General features: G+C 41.9%; 1 protein-coding gene across 2 annotated transcripts in view; it reads right to left on the bottom strand.

Annotated features, from left to right (window-relative positions):
* Positions 1–2,770: 2,770 nt before the first annotated feature.
* NFKBIZ (NFKB inhibitor zeta) overlaps positions 2,771–23,311 on the bottom strand; it is a 29,565-nt gene continuing 9,024 nt past the window's right edge. Inside the window, exons 1-12 of one of the 2 annotated variants that reach the window (XM_035015304.1) lie at positions 12,966–13,389; positions 10,620–10,759; positions 10,081–10,111; positions 9,859–9,962; positions 8,976–9,760; positions 8,178–8,283; positions 7,438–7,584; positions 7,184–7,247; positions 6,711–6,880; positions 5,730–5,840; positions 5,434–5,601; positions 2,771–3,430 (exon numbers count right to left, since the gene is read on the bottom strand). In XM_035015304.1, coding sequence (XP_034871195.1) covers positions 3,377–3,430; positions 5,434–5,601; positions 5,730–5,840; positions 6,711–6,880; positions 7,184–7,247; positions 7,438–7,584; positions 8,178–8,283; positions 8,976–9,760; positions 9,859–9,962; positions 10,081–10,111; positions 10,620–10,759; positions 12,966–13,254 — 2,169 coding nt within the window. In that variant the 5' untranslated portion in view covers positions 13,255–13,389 and the 3' untranslated portion in view covers positions 2,771–3,376. Of the gene's footprint in view, positions 3,431–5,433; positions 5,602–5,729; positions 5,841–6,710; positions 6,881–7,183; positions 7,248–7,437; positions 7,585–8,177; positions 8,284–8,975; positions 9,761–9,858; positions 9,963–10,080; positions 10,112–10,619; positions 10,760–12,965; positions 13,390–23,311 lie in introns of those variants that run through there. The other variant, XM_035015305.1, reaches the window with a different exon arrangement.

Genomic DNA, 23,311 nt, shown 5'->3' with positions numbered 1-23,311 from the left:
CCCTCACTGCTCATTCTCTCTCTCTTTAAAAAAAAAATTAATAAATTTTTAAAAATAAATAAATAGGGGCACCTGGGTGGCTCAGTCAGTTGAGCAGCTGACACTTGGTTTTGGCTCAGGTCATGATCTCAGGGTCCCAAGGTCCAGCTCCACACTCAGTGGGGAGTTTGCTTCAGGAGCCTATCTCTTCCTCTGCCCCGCTCCCTGCTCGCTCACTCTCTCTCTCTCTCTAAAATAAATAAATTTTTAAAATCTTTTTAATAAATAAATAAAAATACATAATAACTATGCCCATTTTCATTACCCATTAGGTTATTAGATTATATGGTTGAGTCAAGTTCAGAACTATGACAGTTATGAGTTCATTATTGCTTACTAATATAACTCCGGCTCGAAACATTACTTCTGCCCAGAATCAGTGATCCCAGCCGGCATTGGCATATATTCGTTCACTCATTTAACCAATTATTTTATGAGCTTCTTCTCTGGGCCAGGCACTGTAGCAGGGACTGAGGTTGCACTAGTGAGCATGTAGTCTTGGTTGCTGTGGGGCTCAGTCTTTAAAACAATACCCTGTCAAGAGCCACCCTGCATACCTCTGCAGCAGATACTGCTCATCAATCACAGCACCCTTTCCTCCCAAGCCCATAGGCTGCTTGAGGATGTTTCTCGACCTGCCACTCATGAGAATGCTACCAGTTAAGGGTAGAACCTAAGATGAAACTAATTGGCCATCCAGATGCTAATGAAACTACACTGAATCACCGGTGGTTCCCCCAAAATACTATTGTCTTGGTTCACATCATTTTCTGTTTCTGTCCCTTTCACCAACCCCTCCTCCCCCTCTATGAATGTCCAAATCAACTCTTCTGAAGATACAGCTCAAATGCTGTACCTTGAAGTCTCCCTAGTTCTCTTTCACGTAAGATATTCTTCTTCTGAATCTCTATATTTCTTCCCCCTTTTTATGTTAACTAATAAAGTGCATGCCTTGTTTCCCACATATACATCTTAAGAAATACGCCTTTTGCCTTTATCCATTATACAGCTTTGCATACACATACACACGCAAATCATATGCTTGCTAAGCACTGGTTCAATTAATTATGACAGAAGTTGGGATTCAAGCTCACTTGAAAAAAGGTTCACTGTATACCTATATTTCACAGGGGTATATCATTTCTACTGTTCTGGTTATCAGGTTGCATTGCAATGCAATGAAAGATACTGTACGCAGAATTTGCGTATATATGCATAGGTACATTTTTCCAGGGAAAGGAGTCCTAGCTTCTACCAGATTCTCAAAAGAAGTTATAAGAATAAAATGTATGTGCAGCAACTGACTGACGCTGACAGATGTTCACATGTTTGTTCTCACACATCAAAATGGCATGTTGGGAATGAGAAAGACCCTGTTTACTGCTCTTCCCAGGCCGACAGCTCTCAGGATGATCCTGGTAATCTCCAAACTGTTTTTCCTATGCTCACTGTTGCCACAAAATAAAGTATGAAAAATAAAGTCACAAACACAAAAGCTTTTGTGGCACATAAACTTCTAAATCATCAACAGCATCTATTAAGGCTTCATTATAGTCTCAGAACCTAATAAGCTTCTATGAATTTGGCAAAGAATTTTATTATGTTAAAACTTTATATACCTTTAGGAATCATGTTCTCAAAAAAAAAATCCAAATTAAAATATATTAACTAATTTAAAGGTATTAAGATTAGTAATGAATAGCACTTTTTCAACGTAGGGAAATATAAATAAGGGACAAGGAAAAGAAATGCACATCCTTAAAATGAAAAGTATTATTGAATTAATGTTTATTTAAAACCACGCATGAGTTTTTCCATGAGTTCACATCACAGCTGTATTTACAATACCAAATAACTATAACTAGCTTTTGTCCACAAGACATACTGGGGCAAAGAGTGTGATCAATCCAAAGGTCAAGTTATTTAAAAGGATTTAGCTACGAAGACGATTCATCACAGCCAGTTGCCTGTGGGACTTCTCATTTAAAAAAAAAAAAAAAAGGTTTTTAATGAATCAAATCTGTTACAGTGAATTAGTGTGCAATCAAAGCCAACTACATTCCTTGGGGCATGCCAGAGATAAGCAAAATAATATTAATAGAATCAAAGTTACTAAAAAAAATAAGGCATTTTCTTCCTGAATGGTAATATGAAACATCATGGTGTGTTCTCATTCTTTGACAATAGAAAACCAGTAACACATGTTTCAGTATTGACTTTTTAATGTTCCTATAAAGGTAAAACAAAATTCCAACAAGTACATTATAAATTCTAGAAAGTGAGCCACAAAGAGGTGTTCTCTTTAAGAGCATGCAATTCCTTACAAATAGTGTGTCTCATCTCCATGCATGAGTAAAAGCATATTTACAATTCAAACAGAGCTCTGTCAGCTACTAAGGGAACGACTCTCAATCTGCTCCATCCACAGAGATGGTAGATGCGTGATTGATTACACAGCTCTTCTGAATGTGTATCATTTTCTTTTCTTTTTTTTTAATGTTTTATTTATTTATTCATGAGAGTCAGAGAGAGAGAGAGAGAGAGAGAGGCAGAGGCAGAGGGAGAAGCAGGCTCCCCGCCTAGCAGGGAGCCTGATTGCGGGGCTCGATCCCAGGACCCCGGGATCATGACCTGAGCCGAAGGCAGACGCTTAACCATCTGAGCCACCCAGGCGCCCCTGTATCATTTTCTTAAATAGTGACAATTCACTTGTTCTTTTCTATTTTATCAATTTACATTTCAAATGTGGCCACGTCAATGACCAAATATGTACAAATACTTTAAAAGACAAAACAACAACTATATACAATTTGCAAAAATCAAATTTTAACCCTGGTACATTTCATCTAGTCCAACACCTAGACACTTTCCAATACCAATAACAACGATCAGGTACTTCATTGGGCCACATGAAGCCTCAAGACTACATCCAGATTTATTTTTTCCTTTCATATGCTTTCATTTTCTTTAAAAAATGTTTATAGTTTACCTGCTTTTAAACTGACAATGGCTACCCGAGCAATGCCTTATGCCACAAATCAAAGCCTTGCCCTACCCAAAAGCTACTGTTAATTGAAGTCGATTTTACCATTCAAGATTAAATTCAGATGTGTTGATCCCAGATAACTGGGTATGAAATATTAAAATCTGCCAAGAGAAATTAGATATTTTTCTTCTTTTTCTTTAATATAACCCACTATATAATAGTGAACTAAATATGTTTGTTTCATAGAAACAACTTACATTTGCCAATACGGGGCAAATGGTCTATGTACAGATACATTAGGACTGCCTAACTGACAGTGAGTGTTGCCGACCAGGCTCCAAGTCAATGGAGCTAATATGGTGGAGCTCTCTGCTGAATGGACTTTCCCTTCAGGATACGTCGGATCTGGAAGAAAAATAAATAGGATTTGTGAGGTTTACTTTTTATGATCAAAGTACCATATTTCCTTTAGAGTTTCATTCCTTTTTTATATACTCTACACACTCCTGTTGACTTGTAAGTAAATATATGAAGGTATGCAACAATACATTTCCAGATTTTAAGGTAACTTAAAAAATACTACTATAACTCCTTTCAAGCTTATTACAGATCTCCTATAATGATTCTGGAGTGCAAGCAAGTAAAGCATCTCCATTAAAAATTATCTACAGTTGAAAATCTCCAGCTTAAATAAGACCTATACAATCCTTTTCTAATCTCTACTTTTGCTATTTGTGAGAACATTGAATGTAAGGCAGTTATTACGGTATATTACAGTACCTCACCTATTCTGAAGTCGGGTCCAACTAACAAGAACCGAGAGCCCACTTCATACACACACAAGTTAATCTTTAATACTCTTCAAGTAAGAACAGCTTTCAGGATGTCCAATTAAGGCATCTGCACACAGGGGCGCCTGGGAGGCTCAGTCGGGTGAGCATCCGACTTTTGATTTCAGCTCAGGTCATGATCTCAGGGTCGTGAGATCGAGCCCCACATCGGGCTTGGGATTCTCTCTCTCTCCCTCTCCTTCTGCCCCTCCCCCTGCTAACTCGTGTGCGTGCACTCACGCACTAAGTAAATAAATAAAATCTTTAAAAATAAATAAGTAAAGCATCTGTGCATAAATGTATGAGTCACAAAAGAGCTCCTCGGTTCACTCAGGATCTAGCGATTCATTTTATACTATTATCTTTCTCCTGGCCCACAGCAGATTAAAAGCAACAAATCAGAAGAAAGAAGATTAGGGCAGGGGACGCCACTGATAGCTGCTAGGAGGGGAGACACAATGACCAGAGTCTGACCACAGAAGCAAAGGAAAAAACCCTCCCCCCAACACACAGAACCACAAAAACACAAAAGCAGAGAGTAGTAACAAGAGAAGAGTGAAGAGTCAAGCAGCTCTCCATACTCCGTAATCCCTGAGAACACCGCTGTATGACTGCACACCACAAAGAGTGAAGGAGAAGCAAACACTGGGCTTGGGCCTCTGCCATTTACTATTCGATGATGATTCCTATCTGTGCAACCTCTCAGGCTCCATTTTCTCAGCTGAACCTTTACACTGCAAAGTTTTGTAACATGAGAACTCTTTACAAATTATCAAGAGATTCACCTTAAGTTACAAAGAGCTCTATGTATAGGGGTTCCTGTAACATTATGGTCCTACTAAGGGCTGTGAATCAAAGAAAAGGCTACATTGCATTTCGTATATTCTGTGATTATCAAAGTTTGCAATGACCTGCCATAGCCACAATCACCCTCATTTACGTCAGAGAAAGACTGCCATCAAAAAATATCTTATGTTCTGAAAAGATTCAGTTCTTGTTATTAAGAAAAGTTGAGCCATGTGAAACTATTCAATCTCCAAAGGTAATATATAACCATCTGATGAGTGAAGCATAACTTTGTTTCAAGTCTTTCTGGGTTCTAAATTACATAACCAACCTTCCGTTTCCTATTTAGTAGCAGTTAGTAGATAGAAACAAGTGGAACAGGGAATGTTTACTGAGCACTCACTATGTCCCTGGGGCTATCCTGAACACTACAGAGACGGACTCAAATTATACCCACAATCTGAAGACCCATCACTTGTAAACCTAAGAGTCTCTTTCCTTGATGTCTGCAGGAACCTTGGTGCCTCCTCTTGCATCAGCTTTCAAACCTCAAACCATTCTAACTTTACTCTAAACCCAACTTTGTGTTATGGAAGAAAAGACTGTCGGATCTTCGACCACTCTGGGTCCATGGATAACCCTCAAATTTCTTACTCTTCCTTTAGAAACAAAGCAATTGCCTCCACGGTTGCTACACAGACGTTACGAGACCCGGACAGTGAGAGAGCCCACCTCAAGAGCGCCTGCTGGCCTCGGCCGCACACCGCCTCCTCTCCCTTCTGTAGCCCTCACCTGTTCTCCCACAGGGCCATCAGGAACCAAATGCACTGGCTGTTCATTCTCCAAGTTCCGAGTACTTGGGTCTGCTCCCTTCCTCATCAGTAGTCGAACTGCATCCAACTGTGTCACCCGATACTGAAGGCTGGCAGCAACATGGAGGGCAGTGTTTCCGTTGTAAGCCTACAGACAGAGAGAAAACGGCACCTCTGAGAAAGGGAGATTTTCATGAAAGCAGCTCAAAAGCCTGAAGAAGTGGTAATGAAGGTCATTCCGAGTCTAATGAGGCTGCGGACGCTTTCTAGAAGTACCTTTGCGTTCACAAAAGACAGGCAACTGGGCAACTCCAAAAAGAGGCGGATGAGCTCCAGATTTGCTTCTTCCGCTGCCAAATGCAAGGCTGTGCGACCACTTTTACGATCCTTAACAAAGGCAAGAGAGGAAGACAATGAACATCCAGACACGACGTTTGGATATGCTTTTCACCCCGGCTCACAAATGTCGGACTCACTCTTGGAGAGTCACTGTGAAAGCGCGCATCTCCACAAAGTCTTCCTTCATCCCAGACTAAATGAACTGTCTTATTCCTCCAAAATCCCCCATCAATTTCCTATATACCTCCTATCACAGTCTGCTCTTATACACAGGGCGGCCACAAAATGTAGAGACATAAACAATACTATTTTGCCATATATTGTAATTCAAGACAATAAAACATGTACTATGTATTCGCCTGCGTTTCCAGACTTGGCGGCCACCCTGTAGACACAATTAGCTGCATCTCTCACCTCTTCTGCTTGCCAAGGTCTGGGAAGTAGCTTATGGTTTAAGCATTCTTCCCCCAGAGCTCCCAACTCAGTGCCTTGTACATAAGAGATACTCAGTAAATAAACCTCAAATTTAAAGGGAATAAAATATTTTCCAGTTTAAAAACAGCTTAAGTGCAGATGCCACAATGATGGAACAACCCTTACAAAAAAGCACTACTCTTATTATTAGTATATGAAAATAGAAGCCAAAATCACAATATCAATTTCAAGGATTTTCTCTTCCAAACAAAGATTAGTTTATTTCACAGCTCAATGATCTTTTGAATAACAATGCACAAATTAAAAGCAAATTAAGAAAGCTGATGATTTTAAAAGCTAAGCTTCTTAATTATCCATGCATTGCTACCTACTCCATTAATTTAAGAAGAGGAAAAAAAGTTTTCGTTTATACTTGGGAACGAGGTCTTTTGCTACGAACACTTTTCTTCCCTATCCCATCTCCAAACTCTTCTGAGAATTTACCTTGGCTTCCACTGCTGCTCCCATCTGAATCAGACATTTAATGGTGTCAACCAGACTCTTGTTCTTCAGTAGAAGCTCCTGAACTTCAGGTGAATGGGGCTGTTGATTTCTCTGAAGTTCATGCACCACAGCATTGTGGGCCACAACCGCACAGTGGAGGGGAGTCAGGCCTAAAAGAGTATAATGAAGCAGTGGTCAAGCTTCCATCAGGCATTTAGTTGCTCCACAAGGACAGACCTTGAGGACGGTCTCTAACACGACCTACAGACGGGCCCCACAAGAACCAGTAAGGCCATCTGAACATTCCCTCCATTGGTGCTAGTGCTTACTTTACCCATAGTGCTAACTTTATCTATAGACTATTTTAGCTTTAATTACCTCCCTTCCTTCTTGGTATAAAACTTAATACCCTTAGAACTGATGGGTCCCACTCTCGAAATGCTTTTTCATCCAATAAAATTTCTGTTGCTTACCGTCATAGTTAGTCGCCTCAAGATCCAAAAACTGATTGCTCTTCACTGCTCCCTTCTGAATTGCCTGCAAAATTTAAAAAGATACACTTTAGTGAAAGACAAGTTACACAAATACTTATTTACTAGTAGTCCCAAGAAATGAGTAAGTCAACTCAAGATAGATTATTGCAACAGGCAACCTGCATCTGACTTCTAATAGCCAAGCCCTATCTCTTTGGCCCTGTGATAGCAGAAGCCAGCTCACTGCCTCTTACCTGGAGCACCTGGGAGTGCCCTTTCTCAGCACAGACGTGCAGAGGGGTTCTTCCCCAGCAGTCGGTGGTGTTCACCTGGGCCCCAAGGTTCACCAGATCCTGCACAATGAGATGCTGATTGGCGGCCACTGCTACCTGAAAGGCGCTCTGTGGACATTCAGAGAGAAAAAGGATTTTGTTGACATATGTAACACTACCCTAACACGGAATATGAACATAAACTAAGACTGAGGGGAAAACCCCACATAGAGAAAAGAAATCCTATTAGTAAGCAATAAGATACTGTAACACAAGGAAATGAAAATAAGCTTAGGGTGTGGCTTTATTATACCCAGTTAGTCTTTGGTCAAATAACTACAAAGTTAACGTTAATAACTTCAAGGCTGATGGTGGCAAAGAGTCAACATCTCAAAGTTAATATTTTTTTTTTAAAGATTTTTATTTATTTATTTGACAGAGAGAGACACAGTGAGAGAAGGAACACAAGCAGGGAGAGTGGGAGAGGGAGAAGCAGGCTCCCCGCCGAGCAGGGAGCCCGATGCGGGGCTCAATCCCAGGACCCTGGGATCATGACCTGAGCTGAAGGCAGACGCTTAACGACTGAGCTACCCAGGCGCCCCTCAAAGTTAATATTAACTAAACTCTTGGTCTGGAGCTCTAAAATGATCTACACATAAATATGAAACTGGTCATCGTCCTCTTTCCACATCTCTGTCAGTTCACTCTGACAAGATCCTCACCTGTCCATTGTGCTCTTTAATATCCAACATGTGAAGCGCATTCATTTTTCTTGCAAGGACATAGGAAAGTGCCCTTCTCCCTTGGGCAACAGCAATATGGAGGAACCTGGGAAATAAGGAGAGAAAGAGGTGAATTATCTCTGACTTCACTAACTTCATCTTTAAAAATTAAAAAATTCTCTAGCCCCTTTCTTGATATGCTGGTGCACTCAAATGAAATATTACAGACAATAATTTGTCTTTTCTGCTGGGTTGATAACACATTTGAGTCACAACAAGACATGTTAAGCTACCAGAAACAATAAGATGAATGATAAGCACCATGCTGATCACTTTAAATCTATTATTTTTAATATTCCTAAAAACCCTAAGAGGGAGGTCTTTTCATTTTACATGTCAAGAAACTCGGGCATAGAGAGGTTAAATAACTTGCCCATGACCACAAAGATGTCACGACAGATTAAGATTCAATCTACAAGTCAACTCACAGTTGATCATTGACCAACTAATCGTGATCTGTTTTTGCTCTACAGACTCAATCTACGCTGGTCTTTCAAAACCAAGTATTCAAAGAAGTCACGGACATTTTTATTAATTTAGAACAGGTAACCTGGTCAGACAGAAAAAATAAGGAAAACTCTTGAAATATTCACTTCACTGAACAGCAATTTCTACCTACACTAGTTGTCCTGATTAGCCACTTACTAAGGTCTAACTTGATATACCCCAGAGAAATTCTGTGCCCACTACATCTAACAAGTGTGGTTTACCAAATCAGCTACAGAAAAGGATACTCACGTGTCACCATCTGTATCCTTTGAAAGAAACTGGTCTTGGGAGATATTTGCCAATTTGCTTTCTTCTTGCTCTACTTGCCACTGAAAAAATGACTTCCCTAACTGTGTGGTGTTCACTGGATTTCCGATGATGTTCGGGAATGGCAGTGAGGTGCTTAAAGGGGTGGAGCCTGCATCATGGCCCACCATAGCCTCATAGGCACTGGGCGGCATCATGTTGAAGTTCTGCAGCTGGGACTCATTTTGCTGCTGAACGTTGTGGGAGTTCTGAATGGGAACAGCAATATTCTCAGATTCCTGACTATTTAGAAAGGATGCAAAACTTTGATCTGGGCAGAACTGTGGGTCTTGGCCATCAAAGAGGTTTGGTTCATAGCTGGGGGACTGGGAAGTTCTGGAATAAGGACTGTATTCCAGAGCTGGGGTGTGGGTGTAGTGCTGTGGTGGTGGCGGGGGGTGCTGCAGGTTCTGGCTCTGGGGCGAATACTGGTACAGGGCCGCCTGATCCATCAGGTGTGCGGAGCTGCTGACTTGGAAGGGTTGGTACTTCTGCGGTGGAGAGAAGATCTGCCCTCTGTGGAAGTCCTGACACTGTTCTCGGGGGGAGCCCTGCGGGACCACCCCAGGGCTCATCCAGCTAACTTGGACAGTATTTAAGGAAACCGGGCTGCACTCATTCTTAATGTTGATTATGTTCTGAAGCAGATCGGCACTGCTGTCCTGTTTGGATTCACTGTGCTGAACATCTTCCATGCTCTCTGCAGGTGTTGGTGTTTGAGGCGGTGTCTGGAGAAGAAGAAAAAAGTAAGTGGCATGCGCTCTTTCAAAACTATTCCAGGAAAGATTTCCAAAGCGTATTCAGAGGAAAATAGTGAGGTACTTACCAAAAACTGGGTATGTAATAAAGCTGGCCTTTTGCAAGCTGGTCCATCAGACAATGAATCAGGTCCTTTCCTTTTCCCACTATATGGTACTGTGTTCTTCAATTCTATACCCCAGAAAGGAATATGGAATCTGTGATCACCTTATTTTCTAAATTTTACCCATAATCACACTACATTATTTTACTCTAAAGCCCCCATAATATGAATAGAAGGAATTCTTACCTGTGAATTGCTCTCTGTTCACACTTTCCGTCTATAAGGAAAAAAAATTTCCAATTTAATGCATATCAAATGGTTTCCTATTTAATGAACATCAATAAAACAGATTTATCTCTACCATTCTTTACAGCTCACCATAAATCTTTGATAGTTATCCTAGCAATATTTATTTTCTATCTTAACTTTTATTCTATCTTGCAACTTTCCCCATGTTCACTTTCATCTTAGTTCAACTAAGTCAAGACAAAATACGTAAGGCCATTTGAGTTTTCCCTTTCTAGTCAAGCTCTTCCATTTCAATTGAACCCCATGAATTCCTTGCCTCCAACTTGCCTTCATTTATTCATTCCCTCATTAGATTTCCTTTGTGCGCCTAGTACCGGGCTAAGTGATAGAAATACGACAGAGACCAATATGCCCTCCATCCTATGACTTTGTCATGTGGTCTACAAAGACCTACTGGACCTAGGTCAACAGAGAATAATAAATATCCTGACAGAATAACCTCCCTGCCCTGACCCAAAACAAAAACTAGGTGCCACCTTAAAATCATCCACAGTTTGGCCAGAAGCCTTCTGTTTATGACTTCGGATATGCAGGAGTAGTTCCTTCACCGAGTTCTTCACACGAACGCCTTGAAAGGGTCCTCTCTGCTGCCTTCCAACCCCCATATGGGGTTCGACTGTTCAAAAGAAAACAAAACATATCCCAGTTAAATCTCTTTACAGGCACAAATCTTGATAATCTCAAAAGCATAGCTCTCTTAATGTCTGAAGCCCCCAACCAACAGACTGCAAAGCCTTTCCAACTCACTCTGGTCAACGTTCAGCCCCCAGCCCTACTTAAGGATTCTTCATTTCCTAATACTTTTCTTCACCAGACACCCTAAGAAAGCTCATAAAGCTGTGGTTTTGGGGAGCCCCCAGAGCCAACAGATAAACCCAAATTAAGCCTCTTGTCTTTCAGCCCTATCCATCCAAAAGACACTGTCACAGATTTTGCCACGCTCTCATAAATCTGTAATTATTCTTGACTTTTTAAAAAACCTTGAGGGAACAAGCAATAAATGATGGATTTTTAGGTTTTTCAAAACAGAGGCTTTATGTCCACACAGAAATTTAAAGTCTATTAATTCCACTAACCTAAGAAAGCACAACACAAACTTCCTCCAAAGATTTCAATGTGCTAAAGCCTAACAATCAATGATGTCTTAGATTTGTTTCTTATTATTTCCCTCCGTTCAGCTATGCCAAGAAAGCTGCTTAAATTCACTAAGCTTAAACACATTTCGACATACACACACATGATTTCCCCTCACCGATGGTTTTTGGAATTGCTCACCTAGGCTTTCTAAGTAGAAAGGAAATAATCTCATTTCAATTTAAATTTTAAAATACACTTTAAAATGTAGTCTATGTTTACAGCTTCTGACGGCTACTATGTCACAACCTCTTAGGATGAGCCGAACACAAAGTAAACACGCAGAAAGTCAGGAAATGAATAATTGAGACTCTCACTTGAGAGTGGGGAAAAAAGTAAGAAGATGGGACAAGAAACAAGGCCTAATTTGAAGATACACAGATATAGATATATCATAAGCATATGAGAGGAAACAATTCTATGATGGAGTAAATTAAATGACCAGTTGATTTTATGTTTAAATTTAGGAAAATCTTGCCAGAAACTAATACAGCGTTTCTCTGGAATTCAACGTCACAGGGAGAAAAATTCAGTTTCAGAAATCCCCTATGTCTATGTGGTAAACCAAAGAACTAGCAAAACTGTCTCATCCAGATGAAGACCAAATGTGAAAGAAAAGTTTCTAATACACACACACAGTTTTTTGCATCTGCTACACATTTAACATACAGGGAACACCTTATAAAAATCAAGGGACTTAAATTACTTTTTAAGAGAAAATGAAAAATCACTCTTTAAAATAAAAAACAACTGAAACAAAAGTGCCTCGCAGGAGGGAACACCTAAAAGATTCGTTCTTTAAAATCATGCTGATTAGACTTTCCAGTATGTGAGATTATCTAGAGGTTTAGTCTACCCACAGTGCCAATCCTGTTTTCCCTCAAGTTATGCAACTCGGCTTATTAAGAAAAGAAACTAACCAATTCATAGCAGAAGAACGGAAACATTATGCCTTTCTTTAAGATTTGGTTTAACCATTCTAAATCATACAGAACACAGAACTTCCCGAAACTCGGAAACATCACAAACTAAAGACATAAATCGAGCTGGTTTTCCGTGCAGTTTCATCTTACATCTTGTTAATATCAGTTTCTTTCCCTTAACATAAAGTCCTTTTATTTAATATTTCCACAAATACTTAGGAAAAAAATAAGTTGACCTTAAACACAGTATTCAAACCTCACTGGTGACAAGAAAGTTAAGCCTACATCGGATCCAAAAACTCGCCACAAGTATATGAATTATGCCTTAATAAAGCTTTTTTTTTTTTTTTAAGAAAAAAGAAGAGTGAGAGAAAACCTAACGTGATTCATCCCAGCCCCAGAAGTCAGAGCTCTGCTCTTAGAGGCCCTTTGGGCTTCCAGGCCAACTGGATGGCGCCCGCATTTTACAGATGGTCAAAGGGCATCGAGTTATATCAAACGCCCAGCACAGAGCGTCATCCAGTAATCCCTAATAAATAATGGCCGCTGCGGAAGTCGCAGAGGCCACCTAACTTCTGGGCGAGGAACTTCGCACCGGGCGGCGCGGCCCTTCCGCTCCCGGCGTGTGGGCCGCCCGGAGCCGCGGGAGCCGCGGGCGCAGGCGCCGCGGGGCCGCTGGGGGCGCTGGGGGCGCTGGGGCCGCTGGGGGCGCTGGGGGCGCTGGGGGCGCTGGGGCCGCCCCCGCCCGGGCCGGCGGGTGGGTACCTTGGAGCCGCTCCGCGCGCGCGCCGCCTCTCGGCCGGGACTCCACGGCCCCGCACGAGGACACGGACGAGGCGGAGGAGAAGTCGGAGGAGTCGGAGCCGGGCGAGCCGGGCGCCGAGGGCCCCGACGACGAGCAGACGGCGTCGTAGGCGCCCGGGGCCGCGGCCGGCGGCGATGCGCCGTAGAAATAGGCCAGGTTCAGCGGGCTGGTCATGAGGCCGCCGTCGCCAGCCCTGTCCAGCAACCCCTCTCCTCCGCGGCTGTCGTCCAGCAGCTTGTCCACGATCATGCTCCCGGGCGGGGCGCTCGGGGACCCACGCTCCTGCGCCACCGGCTCGCTGCGCGCGGCTGCCTCCCGGCTGTGGCTCCGGCGGGCTCGCGGGCCGAGCGGCGGGAGGACGGCGCGGGCACGGGCGCGGCCCGCGGCTGCCCGGCTATTTAACCGGGCTCCGGGGGCGGGGAGAAGGGACCGCCGCCTCGCCTGCCTCCCCCGAGCCCCGCCGGGCCATTGGCGGCGTCGGGGCCACCTCCCGGCCCCTCCTCCGGATGCGTCCCGTTTCCAGTAAAATGTACAGGATGAGGCAATGTGCCCTCCGCCCTCGCCCCGCCCGCCCGGCTCCGCCCCGACTGCCCGGTTGTTTTCTCCCCCTTCACCTGGAAACCCCGACCGAGTGCCGCCTCCCGCCTCCCGGACCGCGACCCCCGCTGCCGCCCCCGCCCCCCCGCCGCGCCGGCCGCCCGGGCGCCCGCCGGGAGAAGCCGGGCCAGGCGCGGGGGAAGAAGGCGCGCGGCGTGGGGCCCTGGGCCTGCAGAGGGAGACGGGGAGGCGGGAGGGCAGCGCTGGGAGCAGGTCGGCCTGGTTCCCGGGCAGTGGGAAGTCCTGGAAGCTGCGCGTTCCGCACTCCTCCGCCCGCCCTGGCGCGGCGAGCTTCCCGCCAGCTCCATTTAAGGCGTCTGGGAAGTTCCTAAGGGCCTGTCTTCTCCAGCGCCTCAGAGCGGCTTTGTCCTCTTAACTTAGCTTTTGCCAACGTACCTTTTGGCAGGGTCCCAAACTGAGAAAGATGTTGAGGCCATTTTTCTGCCTCAAATTGTAATCTGACAACTAAATATTTTTTGGCACAGCCGGGGGAAAAAAAAACAGTGCCTTAAAAAAAAAAAAAAAAAAAAAAACAGCGCCCTACACCCCTGTATAGTTCGGTACTGGAACAAAGCCATCTTAGCAAAATGATGACTCTACATACATGTATATATCTGTATTTATATACATATGTATCTTTTTCTTTCTGCATAATTTTACATTTTATCTGATAAACAGGAATTTCAATCTTTCCTATCGTAAGTACTTTTTTAAAAGATTTTATTCATTTGAGAGAGAGTGAGCAAGGGAGAGAGAGCGAGCAAGGGAGAGAGAGCACCAGTGGGGGGAGGAACAGAGGGAGAGGGAGAGGTAGACTCCCTGCTGAGCAGGGAGCCTGCAGCGGGGTTCCATCCAGGAACCCCAGCCAAAGGCAGACACCCAAATGACTGAGTCACCCACACACCCCTCCTAAGTACTTTTTAATGGATTTACACAATTCTTTATTGAAGTCCTAAATCTTGTTAAAACCATGGCTAGGAGTTTGCAGGAGAAAAAGATGATTATATGTCCCACCTTTCAAGTATCTTGTAGAAATGATAAGGTAAGCACACAAATGCTAAATTAAAAGAAACCGATTATGATTAAACATCATGAAGGATACAAAGTCCAACGATGTCCTAAAAAGAAAGACAAAAAGTGGTGGAGGAAAAGAGGTCATGAGGAAAATCTTTGCAAAGGAGGTGTCATTCCCTAAAGGATGGGTGGGATTTCAACCAAAATCATTTAGAGGAAGAAGAACAGCATGGGCAAAAAAATTAGGAAGAGTCAGATAAAACCTTACTTTTAGGGTAGTCAAAGGAAAGACGATAACATAAATGTAGTAAGTCACTTGGTGCCTTTGGGTGGAGCACCTCCAGTGGCCGGCTGAGACACTGGGTCTTTAATAAACACTGAGTGAACATGAAAGAATTTGGGACAGGCAAAATTAACCTGCAAGCAGCTTTGATGGGGTAAGACTGAGGGGCCCAGAGGCCATTAGGAATCACTGCAATAGTCCAGGAGAGAACTGACCTGACCCTGGTACAGAGGCAATGAGGAAGAGAAAGTAAATGGAAAGAAGAGGATGGACAGCATTGCTAAGACAGAATCCACAGGTCTGGACCTGTTGGATGTAGGCAGCAATGAGAAGGTCACCGGTCAGGATGTGACGGGGGCGCTGGATGACCAGGTGAACAGGGATGTCAGCTTCAGATCACAAGCAAATCAGCAGAAGCAAAATATTAGGGTTCCAGGAGGGAAGGAAGGAGACAGGAAGACAATGCGCTTAAATTGTTACTCGGTATTAATAGGTGATAGAAGACCCTGCTGGGAGTTCCAAAGTAAATATTTACTTCTTTCTCAAAACTATTGTATTGCCCCCAAACTTCTTGTTGTCTTTCCCTTCTCCCAGTTTTTGGATTTCGGTAACTTTAAAAGAATAAAAAGGATGGGGCGCCTGGGTGGCTCAGTTGGTTAAGCGACTGCCTTCAGCTCGGGTCATGGTCCTGGAGTCCCAGGATCGAGTCCCGCATCGGGCTCCCTGCTCGGCAGGGAGTCTGCTTCTCCCTCTGGCCTTCCTCCCTCTCATGCTCTCTGTCTCTCATTCTCTCTCTCCCTCAAATAAATAAATAAAATCTTAAAAAAAAAAAAGATTAAAAGAATAAAAAGGAAACAACTCCTTTGTATCCGCAGGAAATACAAGACTCCAGTAATTGCAGTTCTTCAGAAACCAAAATCACTTAAAGGATGCTCCAAATGAGATGTTGGGCTTTCTCAACAAAATCTATTTGGATATTTTTTTTCTCTTTATGTATAATAAAGGCCTTAAATGTCTATTCAAACAAATTCATGCACAAATATTTTTTACAAAATTAATTCTCCCCCCAAAATTATTTCTGGTTTCACTTGGTATATAAAAATCCAAGCTCAAAACCATAGCCTCTGAAGAACTCATAAATAAATATGGTCAGTGAAAGACTAATGTTTCAGAATAAACTTTCAAAGTTTTCTATGAAATGTCAAAGCAATCATATTGTTTGAGAAGACCACAAGCCCCAATGCCCAGAAGCCCTCCCGCATACAGTCAAGAATGCTTATTTGTTAACATCACTACAAAAAGAAAATCTAAATATAGTTTGCTTTATGTACATGTTGAAATATAAACTTATTTTGTTCTATAAGGTTAAATGATATAACACTACCATTGTTCTAATCAAATATGATAGAACATTCACTCTCAGAGAGAGAGCTACCATGTTATGAGGACTCTGGAAAAGTCTACTGAGGCAAACAGGACAGCTATGTGAGAGAGCCATTCTGAAAGCAGACCTCTACCGTGTCAGGCTTTCAGATGTCTGCACTGACCAACATCTTGACTGTAGTCTTAAGAACAACCTTGAGGGCGCCTGGGTGGCTCAGTTGGTTAAACGACTGCCTTCAGCTCAGGTCATGATCCCAGGGTCCCGGGATCGAGTCCCGCATCGGGCTCCCTGCTCTGCGGGGAGCCTGCTTCTCCCTCTCCCACTCCCCCTGCTTGTGTTCCCTCTCTCGCTGTGTCTCTCTCTGTCAAATAAATAAATAAAATCTTTAAAAAAAAAAAAGAACAACCTTGAGCCAGAATTCCCCCAAGCCACTTCTAGATTCCTGACGACAGAAACTATATTTAAAAAATGAACCCTTAAGAATTTGCCCAAGGTCACACTGCTCATCACTGGGTGAAGAGATTAAAATCCTCATCTGTCTGACTCTAGAGCCTGATCTTTTGCTTTAAAATGGAGATCAGAAGACTCATTTCCTCAAGGCTCAGCTACTCCATCTACCTATAAAGATAAGAAAAAATATGAAAATGACATATCAGAGAGATCCCTGAGAAATCTGCTCCAAAACAACTGGAAGAAACTGTAAATAAGAAATAAAATATGATGATGGCTACCTTTCCCTTGGCTTTATAGATGTTAACAATTTACCTTATTGTATCTTATACGATAAAACATTTCTGAATCCTATAGTGCCAGTTAAGTTGTAACACCATTTTGAGGTCAATCATTCAAAGTTTTAAAAAAGGCTCTGATTTTTTTAATGTAGATGTAATAAAATTTTCAAAAGCCAGAAATTATTTGGTACAGCCTTTCAAACTGGAGATGAAAAAAGCCAGTGAAATATCTTACGGGGTAAGTTATTGTACTGCATTGGCTGAAGAAATGAACATCATAGGTTAGAGATTAATGAAGCCTGGGAGAATTTATTTTGCTAAATGGCTTCTAGATGAAAACACAGCAAAAGAAATTATGGCCCTGCCCTTTCCAATAATATAGCAACTCATCAAATTAAGATTCGACTGCACACATGAAAGCTGATCTTGTCTGCAGGACTGAGCTTTCGCCTTAGAAATGGATAGATCTGGGCGCCTGGGTGGCTCAGTCGGTTGAGCATCTACCTTCGGCTCAGGTCATGATCCCAGGGTCCTGGGATAGAGTCCGGCATCGGGCTCCCCGCTCGGCAGGGGGCCTGTTTCTCCCTCTCCCTCTGCCTGCCGCTCTGCCTACTGGTGCTCTCTCTCTAGTTCTCTGTCAAATAAATAAATAAATAATCTTTAAAAAAAAATTGACAGATCTACAGACTGGACTTGCTATTTTGGTTGTATTCATCAGGTATTAGCACTGGCTAATCACCAAAGATCTTTTATATGAATGCTTGCAAACAAACAGAAGAGGTGCTGAGACATTCAAAATGTACAATAATCGTCTTGAATCTCATCATTTATCCTGGAAATGTCAATTGTATTGACATTTGCACCGATGGTACAAAAGCAATGGTGGGTAAACTGCGGCTGCCTTAAAACAAATCGGGTCAGTGGCAACAAAATGATACAGTAGTCATTGTATTCATCACCACCACGCACTAGCAGGAAAGAAAAGAAAAGAAAAAGCCAGTTTCACTTGAGAAAATCCTAGACGAAACGGTAACAGTTATTAATTTTATTAAATATTGACCCTTGAAATATACATATTTTTAATATTCTATGATGATTGTCTGGAAAAGCACTTGGTCCATTAGACTGAATGAATGATAAAACACTGCCATTTGTTTTACTCCAATCCCATTTGAGTTGTGAGTTGAACTAGTCACGATTTTTCAAGGAACACCAATTTACTTCACTGACAAATTGTGGTTATTCTGACTTGAATGTTTGTCAGGTTTTTTTTTTGTTTTGTTTTGTTTTTAATGAACAAAGTAAGCCCGTCACATCAAGAAAAAACTGACAGTATTTATTGTCAGTAATAAAATCCAATCCTTCAAATGAAAATTCTAATTTGGGAACTTCCTGCCTGACACCCTGAGCTTGATACCTTTCCAGTATCTTTTTTTATTTTATTTATTTTTTAAGATTTTATTTATTTGAGAGAAAGAGCATGAACAGGAGTTGGGGCAGAGGGAGAGGGAGAAGCAGATTCCCCACTGAGCAGGGAGCCTGACCTGTGGCTCAATCCCAGGACCCTGAGATCATGACCTGAGCCGAAGGCAGACACAACCAAGCCAGCCGGGCACCCCTTTAAGATTTTATTTTTTTAGGTAATTTCTACACACAATGTGGAGCTTGAATTTACAACCCGGAGATCGAGTTGCATGCTCCACCGACTGAGCCAGCCAGGTGCCCCCATACCTTCCCAGTATTTGAGGATGTTTTTGATGAGGTCAGTGGTGATATGTTATTAACAAATGTGATTTGTTTTTAATATGATATAGTGAAGTGTGGTACTATTTGGAAAAATTACATAACTCAATATTTTCCAGATATTTTCCAAATGAACAGTGCAAGATGTTACAAAATCATACATGGGTAAAAGATCCATTCAAGGTGGAAGAGAGACCAAAGGATATTAATGTATTAAGAGTACAAAAAAGTTCACTGATATGGTTTCAGATTCCATATTGCATTTATCCTTTGTTGAACTACCATTTAGTATAATATTAAAGAATAGCCACAATTATCTGAAGACTATTAAAACATTTCTTCCTTTTCCAATTACATATCTGTATGAGGCCAGATTTTCTTCATAGATTTCAACCAAAAATAATATATTACAACAAATTAAATGCAGAAACAGGTATAAGAATCTATCTTCTCTAAAGCCAGACATTAAGAGACTTGCAAAAATGTAAAACAATACTGCTCTTCTAATTTTTTTTTATTTTTTTACATTTGCTACTGAAGTATAATTGACATACAATGTTACATTAGTTTCAGATGTACAACATATTGATCCAACAATTCTATACATTACACAATACTCTCCACGATAAGTATAGTCACTGTCACCATACATTATTTAATATTATTGACTGTATTCCTTATGCTGTACTTTTCATCTGTGCCTTATTTTATAACTGGAAGCTTGTACCTCTTAATTCCCTTTATCTATTTTGCCCATCCCCCTACTTGCCCTCCCCCACCCCATCAACCACCAGTTTGTCCTCTGTATTTAAGGGTCTGTTTTTTTGTTTGTTTGTTTATTCATTTGTTTTGTTTTTTAGATTCCACATATAAGTGAAGTCATATGCTATTTGTCTTTCTCTGTCTAATTTATTCCACTTAGCATAATATCCTCTAGTTCTATCAATGTTGTTGCAAATGGCAAGATTTCATTCTTTTTGGTGGCTGAGTAATATTCCAATACACACACAGACACACACACACACAAACCATTCTCTTTATCCATTTACCCATAGATGGACATTTGGGCTGCCTCCATTTGTTGGCTATTGTAAATCATGCTGCAATAAATGCATATATCTTTTTGAATTAGTGTTTTCATATTCTTTAGGTAAATACTCAGTAGTGGAATTACTGAATCAGATGGTATTCTTATTTTAATATTTTGAGGAAACCTCCATACCGTTTTCCACAGTGGCTGCACTAATTTACATTCCAAGGTTCCCTTTACTCTACATCCTCGCCAACACTTGTTATTTCTTGTCTTTTTGATACTGGCCATTCTGCCTGGGGTGAGGTGATACCTCATTGTGGTTTTCATGTGCATATCCCTGATGATGAGTGAGGCTGAGCATCTTTCCTTATGTCTCCTAGTCATCTGTATGTCTTCTTTGGAAAAATGTCTATTCAGGTCCTCTGCCCATTTTTTTTTAATTGGATTTTTTGTATTTTCAGTGTTGAGTTGTGTAGTTTCTTTATATATTTTGGATATTAACTCCTTATGGGATATATGATTTGCAAATATCTTCTCCCATTCACTAGGTTGCCTTTTTGTTTTGTTGATGGTTTTCTTTGCTGTGCGAAAGCTTTTTATTTTGGTGTAGTCCCAACTGTTTATTTTTGCTTCTGTTTCCCTTGTCACAGGAGATATATCCATAAATATGTTGCTATGGCCTATGTCCAAGAGATTACTACCTATGTTTTAGGAGTTTTATGGTTTTAGGTCTCACATTTAGGTCTTTAATCCATTTTGAGTTTTTTGTATGGTGTAAGCAAGTGGTCCGATTTCATCCTTTTGCATGTAGTTGTCCAGTTTTCCCAATACACACCATTTATTGAAAGACTGTCTTTTCCCCATTGCATACTCTGGCTTCCTTTGTCATAGATTAACTGACCATATAGGCCTGGGTGTATTTCTGGGCTCTCTATTCTATTTCATTGATCTTTGTGTCTGTTTTTGTGCCAGTACCATACTGTTTTGATTACTATAGCTTTGTAGTATATCTTGAAATCTAGGATTGTGATAACCTCCAGTTTTGTTCTTCTTTCTCAAGATTGCTTTAGCTATTTGAGCCACCAGTTTTTTTCTGGTTTAGAAAATACAGTTTTTAAAGTAGATAAGTAAACATTTTTTAAATTTTTATTGATAGAATGTAGGCAGTATCGAATGATTCAAACTAAAGTTCCAGATTGTGTTAATAATTGTTGGACACCTGGTTCTGGAACCTTCCTCTCCTCTCCATTTCTATTTAAACCACCCAAGACAGGCATTCATCTCTCACCTGAGCCAAATGATTACCCACCAACCTTGCCCACTTAAAATCTACCCCCAGACTGCCATGAGCATGCCCTACCTATGACCAAATCTAAGAATTCCCCTACCCTATTTATGGATCCTTCAATGGCTCCCTATCATCTTTAGCATCAAGTTCAGTCTTCTTAGAATGGCAAGTGTCCAAGCCCTGCCTTCCTCACAAGCTTCACCTTCCTCATCAGCTGCAGTAATACCAGACCGAACAGAGTTTCCCACAGCTCTGAGACTTCACTTCTGCTTTTCGCTGTATGTGAAATGTTCTCCCCTTCCTCACCTCCCATCCACCACTCCTGGAGCCTTCCCTGACCCTCCTCCTCCCCACCCTCACTCTTACCCTCAGTCTGGCTTAATGGCCCCTTTTCTGTGTTCCCACAAAATCCTTCATCATAGCTCTCAAGCTATGTTGAAATTACCCATCTAGGAGTCTGTCTCCTCTACTCCACCTTAAGCCCCCAGCCCATATATCCCTTGTAAGTAGCCAACCACCTGTTACTTAGTACCCATTTAATTGAATGGTGCATTTTTAAGTAGTTGCACTTTAAATAGTTATATAAGTGCCTACATAGTATCTTGCCTTTTGTCTCTTAGTCCACAAAATCTAAAATATTTACTATTGGGCAAATTACAGAAAAAGTTTGCCAACCTCCACTTTAAGCAACAGTGCTTAGAGGCATTATAGCATCATGGCTTTGAAACCTGCAGACTCAGCTCTAGCACTTACCAGCTGTGCAATCTTGTCCCTTAATCTCAGTTTACTGACCGGGTGGCTTAAACAACGAAGATTTATTTTCTCACAGTTCTGGAGGCTGGGAGTCCAGAAGTCCAGAAGATTAAAGTGCCAGCAGGGTTGGTTTCTCCTGAAGTCTTTCTCACCAGATCCATGTATCACCTTTTCTTTCTTTTTTTTTAAGATTTTATTTATTTATCTGACAGAGAGAGCACAAGCAGGGGAAGTAGCAGAGGGAGAGGGAGAAGCAGACTCTCTGCTGAGCAGGGAGCCTGATATGGGGCTTGATCCCAGGACCCTGAGATCATGACCTGAGCCGAAGGAAGATGCTTAACCAACTGAGCCACCCAGGTGACCTCACCATACAGCTTTTCCTATAGACACTCATCTGTGGTGTCTCTTCCTCTTCTAATAGGGACACCAGTCAGATTGGATGAGAGTACACCCTAAGGGTCTCATTTTAACTTGATTACCTCTTTAAAAGCCCTGTATCCAAATACAGTCACATTTTAAGGTACTAGGGATTAGGGTTTCAACATATGAATTTGGGGGGGCCCACAATTCAGTCCATAACAAATAGGTTTGATGTAGGTGGATTTTAGAGGTTCTGAAAACCAGGCATAGGACTTTAGTTATGACATGGGAGGTCACGGGGTCCAGTTGTGGTCGAGCAGGGAAAAACATGGATGTCATGGCTTTCCTAAACAAACTTCCAGCTATTTTTGTTTTGTTTTGTTTTGTTTAGATTTATTTATTTGAGAGAGAGCGCATAAGCTGGAGGGGCAGAGGGAGAGAAAGAGAGAATCTCAAGCAGACTCCATGCTGAGCATGGAGCCGGACGCGGGGCTCAATCTCACGACCCTATGATCACAACCTGAGCTAATGAGCCAAAACCAAGAGTCAGACACTTAACTGACTGTGCCACTCAGGCACCCCTTCAGCTGCTCTTAAATGTGACAGTAATGAGACTGAGGATCCGTGGGGTCGATGGAAGCATTTTGGACAAGGAACAATATTAGGTCTTTTCTACAATGGAATAAAGGTGCTGAAAGAGTCAAATCTTTAAGTCCTCTAGAGATTTCTAGAAAAAAAAAATGAAGATAATCTTTTAGTGGGGGTGGAGGAGCAAAGGGAGAATATGGCAAGATTGGTTTTAGACGTCTTGATTATACACTTGGCAACATGGAATTAGAACTCAGAGAAAAGGTCAGAGCTGGAGATAGGGATCTGGACTCTTGGGGCACCTGGGTGGCTCAGACAAGTTAAGCGTCTGCCTTCGGCTCAGGTCATGATCCCAGAGTCCTGGGATCGAGCCCCGCGTAGGGCTCCCTGCTCAGAAGGGAGTCTGCTTCTTCCTCTCTTTCCACTGCTCCCCCTGCTTGTGTTCTCTTGCTCTCTCTCTCTTCCAGTCAAACAAATAAAATCTTTATATTAAAAAAAGGAATCTGGACTCTTTATACAGGTCAGAGTTGAA

Source organism: Mirounga leonina, unplaced genomic scaffold (assembly GCF_011800145.1).
Source record: "Mirounga leonina isolate KUSES-001 unplaced genomic scaffold, KU_Mleo_1.0 Mir_169, whole genome shotgun sequence".
Classification (NCBI taxonomy): domain Eukaryota; kingdom Metazoa; phylum Chordata; class Mammalia; order Carnivora; family Phocidae; genus Mirounga; species Mirounga leonina.
The sequence above is the reverse complement of the archived record's forward strand: the minus strand, read 5'-3'. Positions and strand labels throughout refer to the sequence as shown.